The sequence below is a fragment of the Neolamprologus multifasciatus genome, chromosome 17 (genome assembly GCF_963576455.1).
Source record: "Neolamprologus multifasciatus chromosome 17, fNeoMul1.2, whole genome shotgun sequence".
NCBI lineage: Eukaryota > Metazoa > Chordata > Actinopteri > Cichliformes > Cichlidae > Neolamprologus > Neolamprologus multifasciatus.
In genome coordinates, this window is record NC_140455.1 from 25,138,074 (window position 1) to 25,156,786 (window position 18,713).

Sequence of the window (18,713 nt, forward strand, 5' to 3'; positions counted from 1 at the left end):
ATCAGACATGAAAAGCCCCTGAAACTGTTCACTGTAGCCGTTGCTTGTTCTTCTTCCTCTTTGTGGTAAAACTTGCTGCAGTCGTTATGTTTTCTGTTCAGCCCAACTTTCCAAAGAAGCAGTATTTCTCAAGTCTTCGTATAAGCAGCGATCCCTGGGGGGGTATAATATTAAGCCTACCGATGAGACACCTGAATGACTTCATACCTGTAGGGAAACTGAGACTGGAATGGTTGGAGCTGGCTGATTAACAGCAACTGAACTGCTGAGAATGTCAGCAGTCAATGAAGGATGAAATGTTCCATATTCTGTATGTGGGGCAGATTGTGATGTTTGTTTATTTCTTCTTTCAGATGCTGATCGAAGAGAATGAATGTTTAAAGGTGGAGCTTTCCCGGGCAAAGATGGCGCTGGCTGAGGCTCAGATGGAGAAGGACTCGCTGCTTCACCGACTGAAGAGCCTTAAAGTCAGCACCAGCTAGACCGCCACTCTCTAAGACCCGACAAGTCTCGCAAAATAAGAAGGAAAAGAAGATGATTTTTTTTTTTTTAAACTACAGTGGCGGCTCCCTTTTCACGAGCCACTGCGTGACTTCAGACTTATACAAATAAAACAATCCTGAGTCTTTGACGACTCTGAGAAAACGCATTTTTACACACTTGTCATCTGTTTTATGTTTTCCACTTTTAATTGTGGACAATTCACATGTTTGCAGCGCTAAGAAGGATAAAAAGCGCACCTGTGTGTGTTTGTGTGAGACAGCAAGAGGATGAGATTTCTAACTTTGGTCGTGCCTACAGAAAACCATTCCCAGAAACCTGCTTCTGTTGTTCAAGTTTCATTTAAAAAAAGCATCCCAGCTTTTCTTCAGTGAGCTTCACTCAGACCTGTAGGCATGGGGAAACGCTGAATGTCGTATCTTCAGAGGAATGTCTTACTTTGCACTGCGCTGAAATTCGATTTGTAATCCAGCGCTTTCATATTCAGAGGGGAGCGACGAATCATGTTCCTGCTCATCCTCGCAGCGTGTACAGTGTATATTGTGCAAGAATGGGAACACATAACTATTTTCTACAGAACTTTGAATGATTTTGCAGTGATTCAGTTGAATGAGTGTATGTCTCAGTCAGAACAAGCATTTCTTTACAAGTAAAGTGTGAATTTCCATGGCTTTGACACCAGTCTGTTCCTCCCCGCCCGCACCCATCCCCATTTATTTTATTTTTTTTAATTATGTGTAAATAGCTCCTTAACATGTGCTGCACTTTTAAAACTGAGGCAATGTAAATACAACAATCAGAACTGTGAGAGAAAAGTTGAGCCGACGAGTAGAGACAGTGGAAATAAACATCCACTCTGAGAAAAGAGGAAAATTAGGGCACCGTAAAGCTGCCTGATTACTTAAGTGTGTGTGTGTGTTTGTCTTTATGTGAATTTTCTAATCTGCCATCTAATGTCATTTTAGTTTTTTTATTATTTTCCGTGGACGCACAAAGACTATCTGTTCATGTGCCCATGCCTCACGCTTGTTACTTTAGGGGGAGTGACTTTTCTAACAGCACATGCTTCGGCACAGCACAAAAGGATAGTTTTTGGCGTCTGACAATTCGGAACATTAAATCGGTCTGAAGGTGCATTTATTCATTTCAGGATGTTTTTTTTTTCTTTTTAATTTAAAACAATGTTTTGATTTGTTTGGTTTCCTGAAACACAGCTGGTTGCCTCCACGAATGAGCGATTCAGACTTGAAATTAGATTTTTAACAGAGCTGTCTTCTTAAAGAGGAATGTTTTACTTTATGTCTGCTTTATTTTGGCCCATTTTTCCTAGACTTTTTTTTTTCTTTTTTGGTGGGGGGGGAAAAAAAAACTATCTTAAAAAAAGAAAAAAGAAAAAATACACACGTAATAATAAGTTGTATTTTTGTCTGTCAAAGCTGCTGAAATACTCAATAATAAAAGTTATCCGACTGAAAAGGTTTCACTTTTTCTAAGTGTCAGGTGTGAAGTTCTTTGCAGTTCTTTCTCGGCTCATTATGAGACTTACCGTGCCTACGTCTAAAGCTCATAGCTGTCAGTAGCTTAAAAATGTGAAACACAAACTGCCATGAACAAACAAAACACACTGACGTTGTGCTTTGGTCTGTGAGCATTTGTTTTGGAAAAAGACACAAACGCTGAGCTATGTTTTAAAAGTTTTTTATAATGGTGAATATGTTGATCTAAAATATTAAGATCAACATATTCACCATTACCTCATTGCTTATTAGTTGCCTATTCATTCTTTATTAAACTCACTATCAATCCCATATTAATTGCTTACTCTATTTGGCCATTAAATAAGAGTTTTCCTTCATAGAATACAATGTTACCATGCTTTGCTCCGTCTGGGCCATATAAGGTGGAGGAACCGTGAGAGTAGATATTTCCTTTAATAGCGCTTAAAAAAAAATAAATAAATAACGCAGCCTATTTTTATGCAACTAAACTACAAGCATTAAGAACTCTAATTTCAGTCTCTATGACTGTTTCTGGCTCAATGGTGAAGTTTCTATTTAGTTAATGGCCCAGAGGGTGTGCATAGAACATGATTATGCTTAGTAGGGCATTATAATTGTATGACAACTACGTAATAAACCAATAGAAAATGAGCACCATAGCACAAAGTTTTACCAAACGTTAACTCCAACTCTTTAACACTGCATTAACCTAGCACTGTTAGAGTAGGATAGTTTGAATCCAGCAGGGGCAGAACGATGTTTATATATACGCGTTTTTGTCTTATCCCTTGTCAAACAGTTGTCGTCTTCAGCTTCAGACTATTATGAGGCTCCCTCTTTAGCTACCAAACTTTAAAAGCTGGGCTTTAATCACTGTTGGCTAATAAGAAAAAAACCACATTGGCTGATTTAATACTGGAGCTTTATAGTTTCTTTGCTTTCCTGTGAAAACCTAAGAAACCGTCTTTCTAAAATGGGCAGTTTCTCCTGGTCTTTTAGTGCTTCAGCGATTTCTGCTGTTTCTACACTTTATCTCAGCCTATACAGGAGCACTAAATATTTCATTTTTTGTATGTGAAAATGTGTTGTTTTTGCAGCACAGCCATATATCTCATACATCTACAATTTACACAGCAGCAGTGTTGGCCTCCTAAAAGCCACCAAGACACCGGTGACCCTTCAAGGGTCAAAGTTAGGTTAACAGCCGCCCCTTTTTGATTGATTCTCACACAAATTGAAAAGGCTTTTAACAAAATGTATGTGACTTGATTTGAGAGGTAAATTTATGTAGGTGCTAAAAAAAATTGGCTGGATGAATACAACAGGCACACTGGTGTCAAATGTATCTAACACATGTTTATATGCAGTTTAAGTGAAAAATAACAAATTAAAAACACATAAAAATTCATCCTGACAGCACAACCACAACATAACTTACTTTTGAAACTTCTATTTGAAAGCTAGATTAATGAACACTTTTAAAACTGCTAATTCATTTATATATGTGTGTGTATGTGTGTGTGTAAGAAATACTGCTAAATATTGAAGCTTGGAGGGTGAAGCTCTTTAAATAAGAGTGCAGCCACTTTGTCGGCTCAAACGTGCTGCACTGAAGCGCTGCAGCAGAGCGTTTGGTCTTTGTGAACATAAATGGTCATGACATTTTATGGCTGGAGAGGTGCAGTGAGTCATAGAAGGACATTAAGTGTTCAAGTGTGTGTGTCTAAGAGACAAAGTTCTGCTCTCCTCTGCTGTTTACATACTGCAGCTTAATGTGTCTGTGATGACAGCTACGTCACAGTGCAGACCCATTTATGTAAGCAAAGCGTACACGTTCACTTATATACTGCAAGTGTGTGTGTGTGGAGCAGAGTACAGGGATTGCCAGCTCCATGTGCGGCAGGATTGTGGGAAATAGGATGAACGAGAGAGGCATCAGGTTGAGTCTCGGCTGAGTGCGAAGTGCAAAATCTGTGTCCAACACCCAGTTTGGCTGCAGCTGCCTCTTCACTGTTTCATCCTCTGGTTTTAGTTCAGCGTTGGAGCGATCCTGTGATATTTTATACAATGATAGTGTGCAGGTTTAATACAAAAACTGAATTATTATAGAAGCATTATAGTATTACAGAAGAAAATGGGTTTTGTTTGGTCTTTTTTAAGTGGAGCATTTCGATTTCAGCTTGTGCTGTATGCAATGCCACACAGTCTATTGTTTTCAGTCATACTAGTGGCACCTCTTATGAGGAAGGAAATGACAGTCTGCTGGTAGGTTCACTACTTTGAACAAGATTAATATAGACTCTTCAGCCACTTAGGTACATCAGCTAATTACAGAAAACTGAGGTTGTATTTCATACAGGCTCACTAAAAGCAGACAATAAGAGATTGAAAAAAATTCTAAGATCAGAATATGAAAGTATTGCCATCGTGCCTTGAATCAACGGTTCAGACTGGTGGTAATTTAATGGTGTGAGGGATACTTTCTCAGCACACTGTGGGCTCCTTAGTACCAACTGTGCATCGTTTAAACACCAAACATACCTGAGTATCTCTTTATGATCAGTGTACCCATCTTCTGAAGGCTGCTTCCAACAGGATGCCACCATGCATGTCACAAAGCTCAGATCATCTCAAACTGGTTTCTTAAACATGACAATGAGTTCACTGTGCTCAAATGGCCTCGATAATCACCAGCTCTCAGTCCAACAGAGCATCTTTGGCACATCTTTGGAAATTCACATCATGCATGTGCAGCAGACAAATCTGCATCAACTATGGGATCCTATTGTGTTAGCATGGACCAAAATCTCTTGAGGAGTGTCTCCAGCAACTTGTTGGGTGGGTGTACCACAAACAATTAAGGCAGCTACAAAGATAAAAAGGGACCCAATCCAATAAGGTGTACCTAATGAAGTGACCAGTGAGAATATCTCATGAAGTAGCACCTGTATTTTCATGACTTTTTGTTTTGTTTTTTGTAAAAAGCAATTTATGTATTTATTTGGCACCTCAGGGCCACCATACATTTCCACCAGCCTAAGCTTCTACATGTTCACAAAGTAAACAGCATGTGATCATGATGACATGTGTTTTTAAATGATTATTTCGCATCTGCAGACCTACACATTACTGGGATATGTATGTCACATCAATACTGTATAATCAATAATAGTAGTAACCTGTGCAAGCAGAGGCTTGATCCAGCTCTCTCACTGAGCAACATCATGTAATCACTAACATGTGGGTGCGACATAAGTCTGTGCAAACAAAGAGATTTTTTTCTCCCCACCGCTGCAGAAATCTGCTATTGCTGACCTGATTTCAGATCAACAGGTGACATGCAGGACCTTAATCTGAATGCTGCCACAGCTGGAAACACGTGGAGTGAGCACACACAGCCTTTGAACCCTCAGCAGCTGCTGAGGGTGTATGTTTCTGTGAAATATAATCAGGTTATTAAAAATATAAAAATAAAACAAAAACATTTGGATAATTTGGGGGTTGTTAGATATTAAATTCTTACCTAATATACTAAAATTCATAAAAGCTGAATTGGAGTTTACTGCCATCTTCACATAGATGTGAAAAAGTAAAGTTTTATTTGCTCCAAGGTTGACTAATGAAGAAAATAATAAATGCATATTTAAATTATTCTATAATTTCAAGACTTTAATCATTTGAATTGCCTAAAAACGCTTAAAAAATTCGGGGGGAAAAACTACAGCTGCAGGTGGAGCAACATTTGCTTCTAAATTCCAATTTAGCAGGTCCAAGCTTGCACCGACCTGCAGAGTGGGGGCGCAGTGGAGAGGGTGGAGGGAGTCTCAGTTTCCCAGGCTGTCACATCAGCAAACATAAGAGAAAAAAAGACAAATCCCTCCTCTGCATTCACACAAACTCTGCTCTAGCATGACTGCGGGCTATTTTAGGAGCTCACCTGCTTCTAAATCTATTCAGCAGTGACGAGAATACACTGTCCGCACAGAGGAGTGCGCATGTGCAAGTGTGCCAGAATAAGTTTGAGGTGTGAGAGCGGCAGCGGCTGCTACTGCCGGTGGCTGCTGCGAGTGTGAACCTAACAAAGGCATAGCCTCCCGTTGGTGCTGTAGCATCGTCATCCACGCCCAGACTGTACAGTAAGTCTGCCAGTCAGGTAACCCGTGGTAACAGAGGAAGCACAGCAGGAGTACTTTCAAAATAAAGGCTTAGCGTCGCATAAGTGATAAGGGACAAAATCTAATTAGATTCTTTTCAGTACAGGAATAGCATAATGATTTTAGCTTATTTTATCTCCAGAGTGTTTATTAGTAAGCACCAGAAGCAAAAATGATTTGAAAGAAGGCTTCTAATTAACAGCCGATTACCCCATGGGAATCCAGTACTCCAGGGGGCCATTAAAAAAGTACTAATTTAGCAGTAAATGTGTTTGGGAATAAATGCAGCAGAAGTAAACATGGCTCAGAAATAATAGTGATTATTTGTATAAATGATTAGCCCCAAATGAGTTCTGCTGCTTTGTTTAGGGTGTATAATCATATTGTACTTTGCTTATATTGAAAGCTAAATAGCAATTTGCTCTCCTAAATACTGTCATAAAGTATCTACCAGGCCTCAAAATAGATCTAAACAAGTCGGTATTTATTCAACCTACCTAACCTGAAATTCTGTCCACATAATGTAACTATTGTAGCCCATAACAGCAGTTAATCTTCTCGATTTGGAGAAGTTTTTTGCTGGCTTCCAGCTTTATCTGGATCCAAAACCACTCAAGTGTGAGATGTAGAGGGATTTAGGATGAGAATTAAAAAAACAGAGGCACCTAAAAAAAAGTTTTTTATTTTGTAAGCAGGAAAAGGAAGTCCAGTGTTTGACGACAGGTGAGTTGACGTTGAGGTTCAGGCGACACAGAAAAGCACCGGGCAGTGCGCTTGGATCGCAGGAGAGGAGTGCTGAGTGCAGCGGGGGAAGGAGAGCTTGTTGTGGCGGCGGATGGAGTTTCACCTCCCGGCTGTTACCGGCAGGAGCGTCAGAGACGAGAAGCGGAGGGGAGTGAGAGTTGGGAGTGAGAAGGAGTTTGTTTTTCCTTTTTGTCCCCCCTCTCTCTTTTAAACCCTGGTTACTCTTCACTTCACACTTCAGGGATTCGCTTCGGTTCTCCCCGCTGCTCCTGATTGCACTGCACCGGGGAGAAGTGCAGTGAAGCGGACCCGTGCATGCCCGTGAACTTAGGAGAGCAGTGCGCGCCAGAGCTGATCTGCAGCATCAGTAACACCTATTTCCACCGTGCAGCAGCAGCAGCAGCAGCATGCAGTGAGAGGAATCCTTTCTGATGCTTTCCCACACCAGACAGTGAAGAAAGGTGTCGGGGGTGGGAGGAAAGGAGGCGTATATGGGAGATTTGTTGGATTTCTATTTCCTTGTCGTTGCAAACTTGTGTCCGGGATGGGGAAGGAGCAGGAGCTGCTGGAAGCCGCCCGGACTGGGAATGTCGCCTTGGTGGAGAAATTGTTGAGCGGGAAGAAGGGAATACTGGGGTCAGGCTCCGGCTCCATCCCTCTGCCCAACCTACTAAGGTAAGCAGCCTGCTTGAATTTGCTTCTCATGACCGCAACAATGTCCGGAGGGGCGGGGAACCCCGGAGGGGGGAGTGCTGGAGGGGATTCCACAGGGTGGAAGGATCCACTCTGTAAAAATTAGGCACATTTTAGCTTCATTTCAGGTCAGTGCACGAGAAATGAGCCAAGAAACCGCAGCTCCAGTCAGCCAGCCCTCCTCTGAGCTGCAGAAAAAGACCTCCGCACTGAACACTGTGTCAGCTGCTCGGTACCACCACAGGGCTTCTCGGAGACAATAGGGATGTTTAGGGGGCTCTTCGTGTTCGGTTGCAAAACCCTGCTTGACACAGGAGGGGAAGAGGAATGTTATGCAAAGTCCAGAGACCAGCATGTGAAGCTAAGTGCACTTTTAAAGCCACACAAACGGGCAGCAGGCCAAATCATAACTAGACACAGCACCCTGTTATCCCAGGCAGAATTTGTCAATATGTGACAGTTTAATGGGGAGTCAGCTCCTGTCCTCTGCTGATCCCACGACTGGATCGAGTGTTTAGAGAGGGAGAGAGAGAGTTCCACACACTGACAGAATGGAAGTGTTTGTAATTTTCAGTTCAGTCTGTTTTATATATGTTTTTGTGCAGCTATGAGATATTTCCGGGAAAATATTATTATTGCTAAACTGATGCCGGTGTGGTATATATATCGCACCATGGCTTTTTTTTTTTTTTTTACACGATGCTGGGAAGGCCTGACAGGCACAGCGTCCAAGTTGGCTTTGAAGCTGCTCTACAGCATTCATGTGCTTCTTTGTGAGAAGACAAATGGTAAACAAACACTGGATCCTCTAACAAAAGGGGATGTGGATTTCACTCGAACTGGCTGCTTCTTCAAACACGAAGAGGTACGTGAGCGGTGTCAGGAAATGCTGTTTGTTGTTAGGTTAACAGGTGGCACTGTGTTCAGAGGCTCCAGATTTCACCTTGTAACCTTGAATGATGCATAACAGGTAAATTCATTAGTTTCGGTATGCTGGGGCGTGATCACATTGTAGCGTGAAACTACAACCTTTAAATGACCCCCCCCCCCCCCCCAAAAAAAAAAAAAAGGTTTAAATCTCCCTTCCAGAGCAACTGCTGTGGTTATTATTGTCCTCCTCCTGCCCCTGCAGCCGCTCCCTGCTCGCTTTTCGGGCCCAGGCTGAGCCAGGTGATTAGGAGATCAAAGAAGGGGGGCGTTTGGGAAGAGTACAGCCTCAGGCTTCCCGAGCAGAACGTCTCATGATTGGGATAAGGTCGCATGTTGCAGGGGGAAGGCAAACCAGTCCACTACAGGTGTCAGCACCTCTGTCAGGGTCTTAAAGTGACCTTATTCAAATAGAGACATCGTGATTCAAGTTCTGTTTAATTAGTCAGACGTTAGCTACATTCGAAGACAGACAGATCTGAAGAATAGTGTCTTCACAACCCAAAGAAACGGGAGAGACAGCCGTGCTTTGAGACATTCACCCCAAGTGTAAAAGCACAGAGAGGAATCACAGCACATGGTGTCTGTTATGTGCAGTTGGTGATAATTTCTGCAGCCCTTGTTGTGTGAATAATACATGTAATAGAAAAAAAGCGAGAAGCTCCCCGCTGGCTGCAACAAGTTGTGAAGAAGACAAGACAGATTTTTGCTTCACTCCTCATTATGATACCTGTGGTCATGTTCTGCATTTAGTTGATCCCATGTATTTGTGTTCTTCTGTTTTTGGATGCTAATTTCCTCTCTGAGATAATAAAGTAACTGAATTTTTGTTTAGGTAGAGGAAGGAGTTGGTGAACCTGTTTGCTCGCTCTTGTTCTTCTTTTTGGTTCATTGGTGGCAAAAGACTTCTGTAGTAGAGAGCCGGCAAGTGAAACACGAGTCTGTGAGGACAGGAGCCGGGTGACTGAACGTTCACAATTGGAGAGGATGTTGTCTCGTTTCTGTATCTATGGCAAATCTCTTAGAGTAATCCATCCATACAACCGTACATTTATTATCTTCTGCTTATGCAAAGTTGGTTGTAGTAGCTACATGCTATTCCAGTTCATCCTGGGGGATCCCAAAGTGCTCCCATGAAGTGTTAGATGAATTATATAATCTCTTCAGTGAGTTCTGGGGGTGTCTCTCTAGATAGGTGAGGAAAATCTCCAAAGGAAGGCATCAGGGAGGCAACCAGATCAGATGCCCAAACCCTCTCACTGTGATTCTATTCTGAGCTCCCTGCGGATGTCTGCGCTCATCATCTCATCTCTAATGCTGAGCCAAGCAACCGACACAGGAAACTCGTTTCAGCTGATCGTATCTGCAAAAGAGATGTCGCGATACCAGAAATGTAGTCATTATCGATGCCAGTAGAATTACATGATTCTCGATAGCCAATCGGATACTTCAACAAAATGATTACTCAGTGTACTTAAACATAAACTCCATCCATCCTCCTCCTATCACTTATCCAAGTCTTCTAAACCAGCCATGAGATATAATCTCACCAGCGTGTCCTGGGTCTGCTCCAAGGCCTCCTCCAGGTGAGACGTGCCCAGAACACCTCACCTGTGAGGCACCTGGAAGGCATTCTGGTCAGATGCCCGAATTACCTCAACTGGCTCCTTTCAATGTTGGGGAACGGCAGCTGTACTCTGAGCTCCTTCCGAATGGCCAAGCTCCTCACCTTATCCCTAAGGTTGAGCTCGGCCATCCTTCAGAAGAAGCTCATTGATCATGTTGAATTAAAACTCCCCTTGAATTCTCTGAAGAGGTCTGGATATTGGGCTTTAAGTTGCTTTGCCAAATTAGGGGTTTTTCCTGCTTTTCACTACCCAGAACTTGTGACCATAGGTGAGAGTTGGGATGTTGTACATTGGTAAATTTAAGAAGTTTAACTTGGGATATACCCAATTCACATTACTAATATTTATTTTGGTTGTCGCCACTACACGTCACTGAATTTCATTGACTGATTGATTTGATTTCCATGCTTTCTGGTTAGTGCATCTCTGCTACTCTCTTTCTGTGTGGACTTTCCCTTAGGCCCTGTATGCCAGAAACCCTGCTCGTGGTGCTGTGTTATGGATTCTTCATTTTGTCATATTTAAAAGTAAATTAACATTAGTTTGGGCGATGGCGTTTCTTTATCCCGTCTGCAAAAATGTGTGTTGATAAAAGGGATTTAACTAAACAACGACACCCAGTTTGTTACTGTCTGTATCTCATCTCTGATGTCCTAGAACTGTACACATTGTTCCGTATCGTGTTTACTTTATGAATTAGGTTTGGGAGTTTAATTTATCGAAGGGTGAAAAGCCAGATTTTCCACTGAGGGGGTGGGGGTGGTAAGAGGTGGAGTGTTTAGGTCATTACAGCATGAGAAACAAAGCGCAGTAGCTAGAATGGAACATGATTAATTTGAAGGGTGAAGTCGAGGTCAGTCAGATGCATTATTGGTGGAAATACTGTATGTCTACAGGTCATTTTCAGTGAGTTATGTCTGCTGTTACACATACTTGACTTTTATTCAGTCAAGACACAGGCCCCTGAGGAGATGCCTGAAAACTCCCATAGGCTACACACACACAAACACACAGACACGCACAGATATGGCAGTCTTGTTAGAGTCATGTGTGTGTGACCAGATGTGTGACACACCTCCTAATAGAGAGCTTTTTGTGCTTTAGCAGATGAATGAGTCAACAGAGAGGTCACAGTGATTGGAGGAGCGAGTGCAGGCTAATGTTGTGGGAATGATCTCCAAAATCGATGCATACTTTCCCATCTTAAGGCCTCTGAGCCATTCACGGCATTCCTAAGTCATGAGGTTCCTCTGAAAGAATCGCACTAAACCGCCAAGTGGGACACAAACATTAGGCGCACACGTACTGTATAAACACACTAGAGGAGGATGTAGAGAAGGCGATCCTTTGCTGCAGTTTTGTGGCGTGGAGTGCTCCACATGAACACACGTGCACGGTGGAAAATCAATAGTGGATGATCTCATCACTCTTTAATGGGCCACATTCTCATCTAGATGTTCCATACTGTACATGGTGGCTGTTTCTCTGTGCTGGGAGGGAACAATAAATAATAAAAACCATCCCCGAAACACTTATAGCTGCACGTCCTTGTAATATTTACATTACATAATGTTGCATAATTTACAGAGAGCTTGTATTAGTGGCACATCAGAGTTTTGAGAATATGAAAAACAGACCTCGGGATTGGTCATGTCTGGTTGAAAGCTGAGCTGCTTAATCAAATCAGTCCTGGCACTGACACCAAGCCAGTGACTCAGAGTGGCCAATGTCTAATTTTAACAAATGTGCCTCCTCTTTGTGGCAGTTGTTCAGAGAAGACAAAACCTTTTATCATATCCTTTTTTTTAATATGAGATGCCATGTCCCGGTTTCTGGCTTTTAAACCTATTCTTTGGTGTTTTTTTACCTTACTCATTGTGCATGTAAAGGTTATTTAATATTTCAAGGTGTGTGAAGTCCACTCCAAATGCTACGCTCTCCAACAGACGGCACTGCTCTCGAGCTGTCTTGTTTGAAGTATCTACCTCACTATGTAACATATTTGCATAACGCCCGCCTACTTTCATACGTCCTCAAGTAAGGCTAGCTGGAGTAGTTTGGTTAACAGTCGGAGCAGTATTTCATGTAAAGTCCTTTTAGTATCGCCCGTTTGCAGCTGATTTCAAATGACAGTGGCTATTTTTTTGTTGGACTTGTGACATGCCAGCTTCACTTGTCAGAGTTTGCGCTGGTCCTCATTTCATATATTTCCCTGAAGCTGTGCATTTTTGTCCTGTTGGAGCATTAGCATCTAATCTGATCACGCCACGTATGTAGTTAACGTGTTATTCAATAGTGGTAGACAAACAGCTTCTGTGCGTATCAAATGCCCCAAAGCAGAACTATCTCTAGATAATGGAAATGCTAAGTTCTGAAGGTGGCTTCTTTTTTTTTGTGGATAGTTCCTTTTTATTCAGTTCAATTCAATAAAACTTTATTAATCCTGAATGTTGGCCCCGAAGGAAATTGGAACTTAAAAAGGAAGAGAAAACAAAAAATAACTGGTTTAAATACATTTGGGCAATATTTCTAAACAGCAAAACCCCAACTTTTTCCTTAAAGCTGATTTTTGGGGGTGAGCAACATAAATTATAGAGCCGTTTGGAGTATTTTTGAACACGAAAACAAGGCTTCATTATATTATATTATATTGGACTTTCTTCTTTAAAGTAGTAAGATGCTGCATTGTAAATGTTTTATTTAAACAGGTTGACAGTCTTTATTTTTTAATGAACAACAAAAAAAAAATCTAAATGATAGTGTGTGAGTCCCTGATATTGCTGTGAGGGGATAAAGTATCAGAATGTGTACTTTTACTTCAAGCAGTGTTGCACATGGGCTGATATTAGCACTGAAGATGAATTTGTGATGACATGCTGTTATTGTACACATCATTTTCTTTGTGCGGTGCTTCATAAAGAGAAATTAGGATAAATGCACGCGAGACAGAGTATTGACTCTGATGGGGTGATGGTGATTGAAAGCTGATACGCACAAAGAGAGTGACTCATGATTCGGCAGATGGCGGATGATCCCTCTTCACTCTCGCTCTAACTCAATAACATTAGGGGAAAGCCCTTCTTGTTTGTGTGTGTGTGTGCGTGTGTGTGTCTGTGAGGGGGGTGGGGGGATAGGTGTGTTTACTTCCCTTCTCCTTAGCAAACAGACACCCCATATGAGGAGAGAAGTGACTCCCGGAGGACACACACACATGCACACACTCCTCCTGTATGGGCTGTCTGTTTTAATTGGCATCCTCACAGGCGGTCTCCCTGGCTTTTATTTTCTGATTCTTTCCCGTGCTTGTGTTGGAGTCTTTAGGCGGATCACTCTTTGTAGCACACAGCATGGGGCTCTGTGTGTGTGTGTGTGTCTGTAGCTGTATGACATGTTGTCCAATGAGGATGAAGAGTGAGAAAGAAACCCACAAATCTGTTTTTCTCAAGTTGCTTCACAGCCGCAGCACTTCGGCTCTCCGTTTCAGGAAACGGCAAATCACACAACCAAAACCCAAGTGTGGATAGCAGCCCCTTTGTGCTTGGATGTGGCTTTTTGTGAGACTTAAGTGTGTGACATAACCATTATCCTTGCATAATCACTGCTAGCATTCACAGATGTGTGTTTGTGTGCGCAGAGCAGTAAGAGTGAGAGCTGATGGAGGAATGGATGCTGCATGTGGTGCAGGCGACCTGGACTGGTCAAAGGTTAATTCTGGAGAATGCAAGTCATTTAAGGACATAGACACACATGCACACACACACAAACATACAGACTCACAACTTAAGAGTATTTGTGTGTCGTTAGTTGTTGTGCATATGGTTTAAACAGGTTAAACAGGTTAACATGTCCTAAATATTCATCCAGCCACAGTGAGGCCAACGATTACCAATATATTCATCGGGAGAAACTCCCATCACATGAATGTGTGTGTTGTCATGGAGACCTCAACACTAGGGCTTTGTTCTACATAACATTGACCATGCAACTGCAGGTCTTCAGGGACCTGCAGGTAAATTAAAAAATGATTTAACAAGTTGAATTTTCAAAGAGGCAAGCCGCTAAATTAGAAAAATAAAATGAGGAGACTCGCTGGACTCTGCCAGTTGCAGATATGATATTGATATATTTGTCCAGATGCTGTATGGAACTTGGCTTAAGCAGTGCTTGTGCTGATTGGTCTGCTCAGTTTTTTTTTAAATTATTCATAGGTCATATATTGAAAAGCATGCTGGAAGTCTCTGGACTGTGGAAAGAAGGAGGAATATCCACAGAGAAATCATTGGTGGATTTGAACCCAAGACCTTCTTGCTTTGAGGCAATAGTGCTGATGGCATCAATAATATAAAAAAGTTAAATTACTAACTTTAAAGTTAAAGATTATCTTTCATTTACAGAGCTATTTTCTGATCCTGCACTTGTTTTAAACTGCATCAATGCAGGAAAACGGAAGACTCAGCAAGCAATGAATCAGTGAACACACAAAGAAGGAAATACTCTTGTAATGATCACAGTTGGTATTATAGAATTGCATTAGCAAGATAGTTTAGAAGATTTGGGTAAAATTTTAAATCCCACAATAGTTATATAACCATATAAAGCTAGAACATATAGTTATGCTATTGAGAACAGTTGATCTTATTGACTTTATATTGGATTTGTGTCATTTTGCAAACAATAGCTGTGCTTACCTGAGTAAATATGATGGTAAACTGAATATATTAGCACTTGTGACTGGATGATAAACAAAAAACAATCTGGGTTGATTTGTAATTGTGTTGGAAACATATGAAATTAGATTTCAAATTTAAGCAACATGTCAATCATTTAATTTTAGCTGGCCAGAATTATTATTATTTTATTATCTAGATTTCTATTGATGAAAAATTGCTGATGTCTCGAATGATGGCACGAGTAGGAATTTAATTGCTGAAATCAAAAATTTACATTCTAACCGAACACATCTGAAAGCAGCATTTCTCGCTATTAGAAATGAATTTTTGAATTTTTACAAACCAATTCTGCATCATCCGTTTCATTCCACGATCCATTTTCGCCCTTCTCATTCTCCGTCACCACAAACTTTTTCGGCCATGTGCGTATGAAAACAAAGGCACTGCGCATGCGCGTTTTACCCATATTCTATCGTGATATTTCATTTTCTTATCGTTGCCCAACATTATACCGGTATTACCGTGAACTGTATGATATGGCCCAGCCCTAATTACAATGTTAGGATGGTGTCTGAGTAGCCTACTAACATTTCAGCCTGTATCCTGTCAACAAAATACTATGTTAAGAATTAACTTGGTCTGTGATCAACATATCAGTGATTTAAATCTACTTTTTAAGTACATGGACTAATTATTTTGTTTTTCTATCAAATTGTGTATTGAGATTCATGCATTTTTACTAATACTAGTAACAACTGTTACATATCTGGGATTATGACATCCTTAATATGAACATTGTTCATATATTGCTGTAGCTCAATTATAATATAGTAGCTTTTCTGAAAATACCATGTTTCTTTAATAATAAAATGGACCAATGACCGGTGGTGCTTTTAGAAAGCACTTTTATTTATTTTTAATGTATTGATTTTTTAAATTTAATTATGGAAAAAGGTATGAAAACCACACATTTGCCCTCATATTTCTATAATTACTGTTACGCTTTACTGTGGCAAAGCAAGAGAAACAAATGAATGCAGCTATGAACATGGTTAGAGAGTAATTAGCACCAGACTGTTTGTGGCTCATAGATTCAACCTGCTTCACCTCTGACCACACCCAGCACCACTAATGGGTGAGACTGGCTGTGGTCAAATGGGTCTCTGGTTGCTCTTGTAATTGCATCCAACAGTGATGTCATAGTTTGCTAGTGGGAGAAAAAACATAAATTAGGGGGTTCCCTTTAATAAACACTGTTTCTTGATATTTTGGCAACCAAATCAGGTATTTATACTTTTACTCGGATTTTATTTTCCCACATGTTCCCACATGAAGCTTATATGTGCTACAAAAAGTATTTATTTATTACTTTAATTAGTCAGTATTTACTTTTGGAAAAAAAAAGTTCAGTTGCCACACGACCTTGAAAACCTGCTACGTTTGTGTTACGCACTATACTTATATAGTGAAGTGCTTAAGTTGCTTAAGTTTGGTTTAACTGTGGTGTCAGTGCATTGAGGTTGTCCGGAGCCAGACTGATTGGGATGGTGTGTGTGTGTGTGTGTGTGTGTGTGTGTGTGTGTGTGTGTGTGTGTGTGTGTGTGTGTGTGTGTGTGTGAGATCAAACTCAGAGACTTCTTACATCTCCATTAGGGTCCGGGCCAAGTTCTGCTGCAGCGTTCTGCCAAGAAACTGAGACCTCCATATTCACTAAGTCAGACAGACACACACTGGATTTTTCTCTGCTGCACTCTAAGCCTCTGTCTGCCTTTGTTCCTCTCTCTATCTAAATCTTTGGTTTTTGTCTCAAATCTCTTTTTTTCTCAGTCTCCGAGCTCTTTTTTCCCCCTTTGTCTCGCTCACTCCATCTGGTGCCCCGGATTCTCTGTCAATATCTTCCTGGCTTCCTCTCCATCACTCACTCCACTCCACAATCTCTCTCCTCCCTCTATCCCTCTCGAGAGACAGACGATCAAGCCTCCCTACTGTTGTCCTTTATCGTTTTCTCCTCCCTCTGCTCCCTACCTTCTCCTATCTTATCAAAAACCACCTCCCCCTCTCTACGTCTCTTTCGCTTTTTCTCTGACTCGCATCTCATGCCGCTCTACATCTGTTATCAGTATGTAGGAGCATCTTTTACCCATCATTCGTCGGTGCAACATCGTGTTGGTTGACGATGGCAAATGGGGAATTCGGGGAATCCGCAGCGCCGCCTGCCACTACAAGTACAAACTGGGATTTATTAGTGTTGTCCTGGTTGAGTCTTCTGTTCGAAGAGGAAATGTAGCATTGTGTCGTCCCCAGTGAAACGGTGATAAAGTGGTGTAGGGAAATGTGTCAAAGCTGTGTTCTCCAGATGATGATTGCTACATGCTAAACCGCAAATAGAGACAAAAATTAAGTAACTGAGCATTAAGAATTAGCAGCTTTGCACCAGCACTATGAATAAGTAAATTAGCACTGCAGTATGCCGTTGATTTAGATCTGTTAAGATGTGTTCAGACTACAGCTGTTCCCACTTGAACTTAAGCACTTATCCTGACACTTACTGACTCCAATTTAATGGTGAAGTGTGTAACAACATAATGAAAATGAGATTAGAGAAATGGGGAAATATAAAAGAAAAACATCGAAGTTTCAGGTCATTTTTGAGATCTCAAGCAAAAAATGTGCTTCATGCGCACATTCCAAACTGGCCTAATGACAATTTGCTGCACTGGATTTTTGTTTGGCCAGTAACTACATGATGGCAAAAAAGTTCAGAAAGCGAAATGGACATAAATAAAGTTAATATTGTGCAGAAACAAATCAAGATTATGTGCACAGTAATTAAGCTATGATAGGCTCATCTTGTCTCACCTCAGCAGAGAGATGATAAGTACTGAATCGGACCTAAAATAGTGCAGTGTTTTTGGCAGTAGATGGCAAATATACAGTAGTATCACTGCCAGATTTGATTTGAGTTTGGCTGTGCAGGATAGGACTAATACTGGCTGAGATTTAGCTTTGGTTAGCGGGTCTTGGGCCAACTTTGGGCCTGAGTACACTCTTGGGGATTTAGTGAGTTATTAATTACAAATTTGGCAACAAGATGTGCTAGATTTAGATTTAGTCTGGGGCACTTGGGCTCTTTCCATATTAAATACATAAACATAATGTAGCCTGAGATGAAAGAAAAATTCATCCATCGACTGGAGCCTATCCCAGTGCCCACTTTTCACAGTTCGCCTTCGCCATGGCTAATGCTTAGAGACAGACAGTTCATGCCTACTCTCAATTAAGACTCAAATGTTAACCTAACATGCTTCCTTTCACTGCCCTTGACTGCCAGTGAACCCACACTTGCACAGGGAGAATATACAAACGCCACACAGAAAGGCTCGGCCAGCGGATTCGAACCCAGGACCTTTTTTCTGGGAAGCGACACTGCTAACCACTGCCAGCTGGAAGATTAGTTATTTGTTCAAGTAAACTTTCTATAAAAATATGTCATGAAAAAAATGTAACGCATGCTGAATCCATTACCAGGAGTTAATTTAATTGTTTCACGACTTCCCCTTTACATAAGTAGATTTTGCACACTTGCCCCTCTGGTCATGTTGAGTCTCGTCTTGAAGGGCAAAACGCGGTGATACTGAGTGAAGAAGACACACAGGCAGCATGCAGCCAGAGGAGAGGCGAGTGGGGGGAGAGGTGTGACGTCGAGGCTGTCACACTAATCTACAAGTGTGTGTGACCCCACATAACACTGCATGTGTTGTGGAGACACACGCATTCCACTCGGCTCCCCGCTCTCTGATAGATGGCAGTATTTAATGAAGCGCTGCTTTTGAAGTAGATAAGATGTGGAGAGAAGAGGGCTAGAAATGCTAATGTTATTATGTGGTTAGGGCAAGG

The 18,713-nt window shown here is 41.4% G+C and overlaps 2 protein-coding genes and 1 long non-coding RNA gene across 13 annotated transcripts in view; 2 read left to right on the top strand and 1 right to left on the bottom strand.

Moving 5' to 3' along the window:
* Positions 1 to 983, top strand: part of bltp3b (bridge-like lipid transfer protein family member 3B) — a 31,880-nt gene extending 30,897 nt beyond the window's left edge. For all 4 annotated transcript variants that reach the window (XM_085138762.1, XM_085138759.1, XM_085138760.1 and 1 more), the window contains one exon: positions 354 to 983. In XM_085138762.1, the coding sequence (XP_084994888.1) occupies positions 354 to 482 (129 nt within the window). In that variant the 3' untranslated portion in view covers positions 483 to 983. The remainder of the gene's footprint in view (positions 1 to 353) is intronic.
* Positions 1 to 18,713, bottom strand: part of LOC146499477 (uncharacterized) — a 102,344-nt gene that overhangs the window by 61,140 nt on the left and 22,491 nt on the right. The window lies entirely within an intron of this gene.
* anks1b (ankyrin repeat and sterile alpha motif domain containing 1B) overlaps positions 6,897 to 18,713 on the top strand; it is a 290,075-nt gene continuing 278,258 nt past the window's right edge. For 5 of the 8 annotated variants that reach the window (XM_085138763.1, XM_085138764.1, XM_085138765.1 and 2 more), the window contains exon 1: positions 6,897 to 7,573. In XM_085138763.1, the coding sequence (XP_084994889.1) occupies positions 7,443 to 7,573 (131 nt within the window). In that variant the 5' untranslated portion in view covers positions 6,897 to 7,442. The remainder of the gene's footprint in view (positions 7,574 to 18,713) is intronic. The other 3 variants (XM_085138768.1, XM_085138769.1, XM_085138770.1) reach the window with 1 other exon arrangement.